The sequence below is a fragment of the Anguilla rostrata genome, chromosome 2 (assembly GCF_018555375.3).
Source record: "Anguilla rostrata isolate EN2019 chromosome 2, ASM1855537v3, whole genome shotgun sequence".
NCBI lineage: Eukaryota > Metazoa > Chordata > Actinopteri > Anguilliformes > Anguillidae > Anguilla > Anguilla rostrata.
Window position 1 is genome coordinate 4,816,857 of NC_057934.1, and position 11,152 is coordinate 4,828,008.

The window sequence follows — 11,152 nt, forward strand, 5'->3', positions numbered from 1 at the left end:
AGGGCGACTCGCACCCCCCCCCTCCACCCCCCCACCCCCCCGCCCGCCATCCGGGTGAACGGTTCTCGCTCGTCCCTACCGCGGAGCTTCTCCACCCTCGCTCCCCAGTGGTGGAACGAACTCCCCGTCTGTGCTTACTGTGTGCACTGGAATTACTGTTGTCGATGGCTATGAATAACCGTTACATAATGAGCATTGTGCCTTATCGGACCTGTGTTTTGTAATTGACTTTCGCTTATTGTACTTCTTGTATGTGACTTTGCATAAAATGTAATGTAAAATGTAATGTAATGTAATATCAGGTAATTACATTCAAACCAAAAGATGTGCTCCTGTTCTGTTAACAAACAATTGGTTTAGTATTTGATAGAATTCCTTTTCGGTTGTACATTGAGCCCTACAGAGGATAGAGGGCAAATATTGTCTAAGGGCTCTAAGCAAAACAATTTAAAACTCTTATCCGTCGTGAAATACGTGTCAACTTTAAAAGCCATCTCAGCACCATAATCTCGTCATCAAATAATTTCAATTATTTAACATTAAACAAGTACGCTAATAATAAATTCAACATAAAAGTACTTATTGTACAGTAAGCAGGATTCGGACGTACCCAACCGTGTCCGACTCATTCAGTAGCTATGGAAGACAACTATGCCACATTTACAAAAATAACCTTATTTCAATCCCTTCCGGGTTGGGCTGTTTCCGAACGTTAGTTACTGCAACAATCCATTGTTCGTTTATTATAGGATTCTACTAACGTTAACTTTCAGGTGACACGCCCATTTAACACTGTTTGTTTTTTCATAAACTATTGCAGCTGTGCGAATTAACTGGAATCACAGTAATGTGCGGTTGCATTACGTGTAAAATACATTACAGATTTGATACATTTCTATGAAAGAGTTTGCATAAGCGCCGCCATTAAAATCTTAATTTTTTCATAAAAACTCAACGCATTTAACGCTGATTGATTAAAATAGTCTGTGCAGGCATGTCAGCCAATCAGAGGTCTAAGCGCCGAGTGGCGGTATGGAAAAAATATATTCGTAGCTTTTTTTAATATTTACCAAAATAGGAAGTGGGTGGGTCTACAGAGAGGCGAGTGGGTTCACAATGTAGCAGTGCATCGTGGGTATTGTGTTTCTGTACATCAGATACTGTTGTTCCTAGTTGAAACCGCCTTAAAATTTAACTACATTTCCCAGCCTAGTACTGGACTTCTTTGCCTTCGCCCCTATGACCATATCTGTACAAGAATAAAGGTGACCCTCCAGTTAACTTGAATGCGAAGTGGGAGAGCCGTTGTACCAGATCGAGAATAATACAAGATGGTGAGCGATTACGTTATACATTCATTTGTTCTTTCCTTCATTTTTTTGCGTTTATATGGTACATCGCACCATTTCGAATTTTTTTAAAATTATGCGTAGCTCAACGTTCCATTCTAGCGAACTAGATAACCAGCATCAGATAGGTCTTGCAAGCTAACTAACTGAACGGTAGACTAGTGTAAATGATCGAACTGGTAGATAATAATTTGCTAGTTACTCTGGCGAACGTTTGCTTGCTAATTACATAACGCTATGCATAATATATACGGTGGTCTGAATAACCTCTGCGTGATAAAAGCGCTCTATTCATTTGGTCATCATTCAATAAAAATATGAATTACTGTGCTTAATGATAACAGGATTTTCGTGCGATTACAGTACGGCTAGTGTCGGCGGCAAGATAATTTGTGTCATGCTGAGAATTAATGGTCACATAGGCCCAGCCAGCAAGAGATCAATAATTACAATCCATGGTGCAGCTCCAATTCCACCAGCTCCGTGTTTGAACATCGCTAATATGTATGCTTTGGCAAGCCACGTAGCTCGGTACAGCTAGTTACTTTATTGTTGTCCAATTTTATATTTAGCAAGATCTGTCTATCTGTATTTCTGATGTCGTTCTTTTGTAAAATATAGAAGGAAAGCTATTCTTTGTGTTAGTGCTGATGTAAGTTCCGTCTATTTTTCAGTCTGACCCAATTAAAGTTCTCGTGACCGGGGCCGCCGGACAGATTGCCTATTCTCTTCTGTACAGCATTGCTAAGGGGGATGTCTTCGGCAAAGATCAGGTAAAAAAAATGTGTCTGTCCTTGTTATGTCATTTCCTCGGCTGCCGCAGATGCAACATGCGTTTGGACGTTTTCCAAGTTCACCCTTTTCGCCGTCAGTTCCCACTGCAATTTAAGGCCATCGCTGTTAAGCTTTTGATATCAGTGCATTCGCGCAGTTTATGTTTACGTAAGAAGTAATGTGACGTTGACGAAAGCAGCCCTGTGCTGGACAAACAAGCAACTGTCTAGTATTGTCATATTGCATCATTGACACACACATCCACGCACGCACGAGCATGTGTTTAATTTAAACGTGGATGATTTGTAGACCCACACGGCTTGGTGTAAAGCACCACCTTAATTATGTGCTATTTGTGAGACTTTTCACACTACGCGTTTTTATGCCCCACGTAGCCTATCATCCTAGTTCTGCTTGACATACCGCCCATGCTGCCGGTCCTGGATGGTGTTGTCATGGAGCTGCAGGACTGTGCTCTCCCACTTCTGAGGGGTAAGTGCATCTCGGCCCGACAGGAACTCAGATGGCGCAAACTTTGCTCACTGAACCGGAAACAGCTGTAAAATGAATTTAACGTGGCCTGGTTCAAGCTAGCGTGACTTAGCATCATTGTTGTTGTTTTTTCAATTATCTTTCAATACCGTATTCTTTTTTACATACATTTTTAACCGCCGTTTCTTTTCGATGTGTCTCTGTCCGTATTACGGGTGTAATGTTTGAGGCCTGTGGTTTTCCGGCCTGGTATATATTTGTAACAATAGCGCTGCGTTTGCTTCTCTGGCCACACTGAATAATTCCAAATCACTCCCTATCTTGCGCCAGTGCTGGGCTGAGAGGTGTGTCTAAGTGGAGCTCTCTGATTGGACGACTAAACCAAAGCTCCGCCAATCGTGGCTGCACTGGTCTGAACAAAGCAGTGTGTCGGAAAGGAACGGTGCCTCTTGAATTGCTGAACCTTGACTGAAGTTCACCCTGATAAAGGGGTCTATCACCTTTGATGACCAGTATGAATATTATCTGCAAATCAGTCATCTAAGCAGTATTTCAGAGGAAAAAAATGCAGTGTTATTTGTGAGTTTCTAAAATATATGTGACTTTTTATGGTTAACATTGACTGACCTTTTTAGACCTTGACTTGAACTCTGTAGCTGTTCAAAGTCAAGCATCTTCAGGCTGACCTATGCCTGTACTTACTGATTATATTTAGCTATTTATCAATGTGCTTTTCAAGGTTAAAACTGCAAGGCAGAGGGGCACAAATCTTAAATAGGGACACCAGTGAGGTTAGAAATTTGTCTCATTTCATACAATAATGAACATTCAGTTCATCTTTGGCAGTGGGTTGAGCAGCTATAGTAACTCCGATATAACTTACAGAAAACACTTAACACCTCCATCTTTGCGAACATAGCGAAAGCCTTCTTTATCAGCAGCATGACCTTGAAAAGTGTGGTAGCGCTGTAGCGTGGACAGAGGGAGTGAAGCGTAAATCAGGAGTGTTGCTTAAGAGGGCTTTTATTTTGGAGAAATAGAGGTCCCTGTTGACCTTCACCACAACATTATTTGCCTCAGAAATAATAAGAGAATGACGCATTTAGCTTAGAGGTTATTTGTACGTCATCTGAGCGTGTCTCACTTTGCTTCTCAGTTTTTTTTATTGTTTTTTTAAAAAGTGTGCACCCCAAGCAAGTAACCTTGCACTCAGCCAGCTAAAACCAATTCATCCGAATAGCCAGTGGTGGAATCAGTGTGACAAAAAAAATCAGAAAAGGAAATGAATTAAGTACAGTCTCTCAGATAAGGGGAGGGCGGTGAATTACTTCCAGCAACCTGGAACTTATAGAAAGATTCAGTTTTCTAAAACGTGTGTTTACTAATGGCAGTTCTGTTTTGTTGGCATTAATAAGAGTTCTGGCTAGCTATATCACCGGAGAAAAAAAAAGATTTTTTCGATTTTCAATCCACTACCTGTGTCTAAAAATAAAACACTGAGCACTTTTGTGGAACCATGAACATTTATTCAGAATTCTACTTTTGAATCAGGGAGTGAAAAATGAATGACTTCTTTTTTTTTTAAATTATTTATTTTAAATTTTTTTCAAGCACTGCTATTCATGGAATCTCTTGGTGCCTTGCACCTGAGTTAACTGGTTAACTGAGATTTTGTTGTTGACACAATATTCCATAACGTCATGTTCCTTAACGTAACTTCATTGAATCGGAAAGGGCTTTTAAAAAAAATGCATCTCCCTCTGCTCATCCTGAAGAGGTCATTCCAACGGACAAGGTGGAGGTGGGATTCAAGGACCTGGACGCCGCCATCCTGGTGGGCTCCATGCCCAGGAAGGAGGGCATGGAGAGGAAGGACCTGCTCAAGGCCAACGTGGCCATCTTCAAGACCCAGGGCGAGGCCCTGGACAAGTACGCCAAGAAGACCGTCAAGGTGACTTGCGCTGAGTTTCTGAGGAGCCTGAGAGAGAGTTCCCTGGGATAGCCCTACAGGAGGCTCAGTGCAAGCAGGATGTGATCACAATGACCCTGTCTCTAACTTAACAAACATCTTATTTTGTCTTTGTGGTGCACCTTTTAATTTTTAATTTATTTTTTTCTCATTGAAGTGAAAGGCTTTAAGCATTAGGGTGTGCATCAAATACTCCGTCTTCTTTTTTTTTGTTCTTTTTTTTGGTTCTTCTTCTTCTGAGAAGAGGGCATGGGCGGCACAGTGATGCTGTGCTTAGCACTGTCGCGTCAAAAGTAGCAGGTACTGGGTTCGAGTCCCGGGTGGCCTGGATCCTCTCTGCTTTCAAATTTGTGTGGGTTTCCCTTGGGGTGCTCCGGTTTCCTCCCACAGCCAAGAACATGTAGCCCAGGGACTACAGATGAAAATTTGCCTTCCCGGCTAACTGGCACATTTACCGAAATGTGATTAATGTGCGTTTTCCCTGTCAAATAAGCTAGGAAAATTTAACAAAAAAATCATTTCCTGCTGAGCTCTATCGGCATGTAGAATGCTTGATTGAAACAGCTCATAAAAAATATATTATTAATAGGCCTGATATGGGCTGCTGGGTGGTTAGTCCTGGTAAAACACTGTTCTTAGTGCAGTCTGGCTTTGAATCTGGACCATGGTGATGGCGGCCAGCAGCCCTGCAGGATCTAGTGTTGGATCTAGTGTTACCCAGTGAAAGAAGGGTCTCAGTTGGCCAGGATGACCGTGCCTGATCTTGTACCAGCCAACCCCATTGGTCAGTTGTGTGAGAAAAGTGCGGTGAGAAAGTGCGGTGAGAAAAGTCAGAGCCAAAGCATAGAAGAATGGCTGCTATTTGCGCGATGCACGCTTGTAGGTGAGAGTTCACAAAGCCTTTTGACCACATTCTGGGTCCAAACTGATTATGTTGCAATGTAGGTTTAGCCAGCGTAGGTTTTGCCAAACATTCTAATTTCTGGAGTGTGTGAGCGAGTGAGGATCATCGGTCTCGGTGGATTAAACTTGGGAAGCAGAAACATTTTTCTGCGCATGTGTTTTAACTTACGCAAGTTGAACTGAGGCCCTGCAATTCTGGTTGCAGAAATTTGGCAACTTCCACTTTTTTTTTTTTTTTTGTAACCACAGATCCCTAAAGCAGATGTGTTCCGTACAGATTGTTCCTTCTGGGCTCTGTTGAAAGAAACCCTTGTTTAACTGTGTTCTCTGTCCTTTTATCCTGCCATTTTAACGTAGAGCCAGCGAAATTCTAATATGTTTTTTATGATCATATATTATATATAGATGTCCAGTTAACAAGAGAGCCTCAAAAGCTTCGACTGCGTTAACAAGCATGCTTTACCACTCAGTTCTGAGGTTGCAGCACTATTAGCTGTTAACAAATCTGTCCAGGCCTGACTAGCTAGCCCCCTGCTGGTCTTGTTTGTTAGTAATTATTCCTCTGCTTTCACAAACGCGTTTAATTTTTTGCTTAATGCGATGGCGACTCACTGCCTATACGTCTATTATGGGTCTGTACATCCATATTCCCATAGTCCCTGCTAATGATGTCATAGGGCCGGGATGAATGAAAGGAATCCGCTCATTAGATACGTGCTGAATATGTCAGCATATTCAATGGCAGAACGGCTCATTTCTCTATCATAGACGCAAGAGGAGATCACTGAGAACAGAGGAGCTTCACAGTAGAGTCACTTTGGCAGTTATTCAAGAATTAATTATATAGCAGCCCTGGTGATTCTTTTCATTTCTGTTTTTATCCGAGAATTCTCGCTTAGTTCTATATCTGTTCTTCCTTAAAAAATGTTTTAAGATTTATTTTTTTTGTTGCTGTTCTGAACATTTGGGAAGCGGTTTCTTCGCTTTTTAGCATGTTTTCTCCACTTTGGCTGTGAGCACACAGCTTTCATAAAAATGGGTGTTATGGACTACACTTGTTTTGTCGGGACAGTTGTGTGGTCTGGAATTTGGGTTTTGTCAGGACTTTACCTCACATAACTCTGGCTCTTCCAGGTCCTGGTTGTGGGAAACCCAGCTAACACCAACTGCTTGATCGCCTCCAAGTCCGCCCCCTCCATTCCCAAGGAGAACTTCTCCTGCCTGACCCGTCTGGACCACAACAGGGCCTGCTCACAGGTGCGTGGTCCCCGCCTCCAACCCCGAGTCCCATCAGACTGACGGTCACTGTGGAGAAATCCACGGGAAATAGTCAAAAATATGAAATGTGTTCATCTCGATTAGCTAGCAAGAGTATCGTCGCCCTCTAGTGGCCAACCAGTCTTTTCTAAATTGGTGCTATACCATTCTGCTAGCAGGCTGTCGAGAATCATATAGAGAATCAGTGCTCTCGCTCAAGCATTATGTGAAGTGTCTTCCTCTGACCCTTGTCTCTGATTGGCTACGATTTGAACTAGTGTGCGTGCTCATCTGGGCCCTCCTCAGTTGATAGCAGAGGATTCAGAGATGAACATAGTTCTTGAATACGATTGTGCATTTTCTAACTCGGGGTTGAAAAAAACAGGGAAAAGCTCAAGGTCATAGGTCAAAGGTCACTGCTTAGAGTAGCCTAGCATGACCTCTGCTGCTGCTGCTGTCGTCTTCCTGACCCCAGGTGGCCATGCGCTGCGGCGTCGCCTCCAACAACGTCAAGAACGTGATCATCTGGGGGAACCACTCCTCCACGCAGTACCCCGACGTGCACCACGCCAAGGTGTCCCAGCACGGGAAGGAAGTGGCCGCCTACGACGCCGTGAAGGACGACGGCTGGCTCAAAGGAAGCTTCATTTCTGTAAGTGGTACCCGCTTTGTGCCCGCTTTGTGCCCGCCTTGCGTGGGATAAGGATACGGGCTGCGGTGTGGGCTCTGCCAAACTAGCAGCCATTTTGTGTTATTGTCTATAAGGCGAATCAGATTTTTAAAATTAACTTTGACCCGGGCCTTGCAAACCACTGCACAGGGACGCAGCAGAGATAATGTGCAGGTGGGGAGGGGGTGAAATACTCATCCCCCCTTGTTTGGAGTTAACGATTGACTGGCTCTTATCTTTGTGAGCTGCGCTTATTGCAAGACTGGCTTTTCACCTCCCCTGACTTTTACACACAAACAGGAAGTACCTCTCTGACTCTGTGTTGGATCTTCTGTGAGATCTGGTTGAGCACGCCTGGGTGAGCTCACCTGGGAGAGCTTACCTGTATTTGTTTATCTGTGTGTACCTGTGTGAGCTTATCTAGGAGAGCACACCTGTATGTGTGTACCTGGGTGAGTCTACCTGAGTGAGCACACCTGTATGAGTGAGCCTGCATCTCATTGGCTCTGCCTCCCTCTCTCTCCTCGCTCAGACAGTGCAGCAGCGCGGTGCGGCGGTCATCAAAGCCAGGAAGCTGTCCAGCGCCATGTCTGCCGCCAAGGCCATCTGTGACCACATGAAGGACATCTGGAACGGCACCTCCGAGGTGAGCAGGGTGGGGTGTGCTGGGGTGAGCAGAGTGAGCTGGGTGGGGTGAGCAGAGTGTGCAGGGTGAGAAGGGTGAGCAGAGTGAGCTGGGTGGGGTGAGCAGAGTGAGAAGGGTGAGAAGAGTGAGCAGGGTGAGCTGGGTGAGCAGAGTGTGCAAGGTGAGAAGAGTGAGCAGGGTGATAAGGGTGTGCTGGGGTGAGCAGAGTGAGAAGGGTGAGCTGGATGTGCAGTGTGAGCAGAGTGAGCAGGGTGAGAAGGGTGGATTCTTTAGGCCATTATGACCCAGATAACTGGGGCCCCTTCTAGAGGTGCATGTGATATGGTCCAGACTAGGGAGCTGCCTCTTATCCCTCCACGTGTCCATAGCTCTTCACTGGACTGATCCTGCGGGCAGGGGGGTGGGTGCGCACTGCGCCCTGACTTAACCCTTTCCTCTCTCCCTCGCAGGGCGAGTTCATCTCCATGGGCGTGTACTCCAGCGGGAACTCCTACGGCGTGCCCGATGACCTCATCTACTCGTTCCCCGTGGTGATTAAGGTAGGAAGCGCGCGACGGCAGCACACGCTCGGGGACGAATCAGTGCCGGCCGTCGGCAAAGATAGCACCGTAAAACACCGGTTAATTTACCGTTAAATTTTTACCATTTAATTTACCAGGGTTCGGTGTTGATCTGACCCTGGATGTGGTAAAGTTACAGCTGGTCGTCTGTTCGGTTTTAAAGGGTCGGTTTATTAAAGGTGGTTTCGTTATTTTTCACATTATAATTTAACTGTGTTGTTAAACTTAGTTACATTGTGTGAATTTAACCGAGGCTCCTATCTGGAGGAACTGAAACAATGTAAACAACCTCTCATTTTTGGCCTGATTTCATTCCATGGGGAATGGGGGGGGGGCATGTAGGGTCATACAAGCCTAAAATGGCTCCTTCTTCCCGCTCAGAACAAGTCCTGGAAGATCGTGGACGGGCTCCCGATCAACGAGTTCTCCCGCGGCAAGATGGACGCCACCGCGGCGGAGCTGGTGGAGGAGCGGGACACCGCCCTCACCTTCCTGGGGGTGTGACTGGCGACCCCGCCCCCAACGCGGCGGGATTCAGTCCCCCGAAACCCTCCCTCCTCCCGTCTATAAAAACACACCCCCCTCCACCACCACCACCACCACCCCACCAGCACCGTGTGTGTGTGTGTGCGTGTGTTCCATTTTGTCAAGCTTTTAAAAGTAACGACTAGAAAATAAATAAAACCGCAGCTCCCGCTAGCCTGTGTCGGAAGACACCGGGGAATGCTGTGTGGTAGGTAGGCTAACGATGCACTTAGTCATCCAACCGTTGTAATGGTTACATGTTGAGATCCACAATAAAACAAAGAAAACGATGTCGACTAATTCTGTGAAATGTGGCTTTTTTTTTTTTTTTTTTTTGAATTTAGAAGGGATTAAAGTTTTGTAGAAAGAGTCAGCGAAGTCTCTGTTGAAAATGGAATGTGACCCTAAAACGTTTCTATATTGTCACCCCCCCCCCCCCCGTCTCAGTTAAAAATGGAATATGACCCGAAAAAAAGTTTCTATGTTGTCACCCTCCCCCCATGCACAGACATACACACACTCTGCTTGTTTTAAAGGAATGTCTGTTTTCACAATTCAATAACCTAGTCTGCTGTTTTTTTACCTTTGACCTGCAAAGTGTATCTGTGGCTTTGCGTAAATGGCCTTGGCTTTGATTAGTTTTCTTATCGCTGTCTTCATGTTAAAATAGTGCAAATAAATAAGGCCCCACTCTGTTGAGTGGACTATGAAAAGTTAAATATTAAATATTACCTTACTTACCTCAAAGACTTGCAAAGACTGGCAAACAACGCTTCCATTGGATTCAGGTAAGTCAACTGCTGAACACAAGGGGGCAGCATTTACTTTTTTGGTCCACTACCACACACTTAACTGACATGATTATGCAAAAACCTGCAATGGCTGAAGTTGTTCACATGAGGAGGAACAGGAGTTTGTGTTGTTTATTATTGGGAACTAACTCATAGATTAACCTGTTAATCAATGTGGGTTCATTGGCTTAATATATAGGTTATATATACTTTCAGTCATATATTGGCCAATGCAATGCAGATAATTATTTACAACTAAAAATTTATAAAAATTGATAAATAAATTATGTATTGGACCAGCTTCTGAAGGCATTAATTGTTTTATAGATTAATGTACTTTCATCTTACTAAATAAATAAATCAATAACCCCATTAAGACTGAAATCTCTTACAATGGGGACCTGACAGAAAACCAAATTTACAAAGTTAACTATCAAAATTACAGTATCATACAGGGACTATACTTTTGTATGAACAGGAATTAGCAGCAGGGATTAAAACCAGGGGAGTACTTCTGCTACAGTGTCTTAAAGTTTGCATTTATGCTGTTCCATGAATAAATGCATATTATTTAATGGCTATAAACTACTTACCACGACTGAGTCAATCATGTTTTTTAAGCATTGTGACACACAGAACAAAGAGCAGAGTGAGGGACCTGATAAGGATTTCCTCTCATGAACATGGATAGATGTTCAAATGAATGCTCTCTGGCCGTGGCAGTTTATATATATATATATATATAATATAGAATATGGTTTCCATGCTGAGTAAGAAAACGAATCTATTCGGAGCTATTCGGAGAAAACAATGAACAATGTGAATTTTGATTTGATTTAATTTGCACTCATCATATAAAAATTACAAAATAGAACAAATACAAGGAGGATTACTGTAAAAAGTGAGATGTTAAAATGAGAAACAATTTGTAAAGTACTGAGTGCAAGGATTACCCATTAAGCCAGCAATAGATGGCTCATTTTCAATGGGGTCCTAGACTGGACTATTGACATAACTAAATATACAACAAATATACTAATCTGGATCTCTACAATGGCTGTGACTGAATTTGTACTGATTCTAATCTTCATTTTGGTGCAAAAATGGACCGAGCCTCATCCGACTGCGCACGTATGTGATAGTTATAGAGCTGGAAAAAAATTTTTTTTACCGGAGATATCAATAAAATCAGTGAACGTGCACTTTCACAGTTTCA

General features: G+C 43.6%; 1 protein-coding gene across 1 annotated transcript; it reads left to right on the forward strand.

The window, feature by feature from the left end:
- Nucleotides 1-1,176: 1,176 nt before the first annotated feature.
- LOC135244194 (malate dehydrogenase, cytoplasmic-like) lies at nucleotides 1,177-9,445 on the forward strand. Its single transcript, XM_064316469.1, has 9 exons — nucleotides 1,177-1,334; nucleotides 2,024-2,122; nucleotides 2,519-2,615; nucleotides 4,391-4,566; nucleotides 6,622-6,744; nucleotides 7,220-7,396; nucleotides 7,947-8,060; nucleotides 8,510-8,599; nucleotides 9,002-9,445. The coding sequence occupies exons 1-9, from the start codon at nucleotides 1,332-1,334 to the stop codon at nucleotides 9,122-9,124; spliced, it is 1,002 nt and encodes a 333-aa protein (XP_064172539.1). The 5' UTR covers nucleotides 1,177-1,331; the 3' UTR covers nucleotides 9,125-9,445.
- Nucleotides 9,446-11,152: the final 1,707 nt, after the last annotated feature.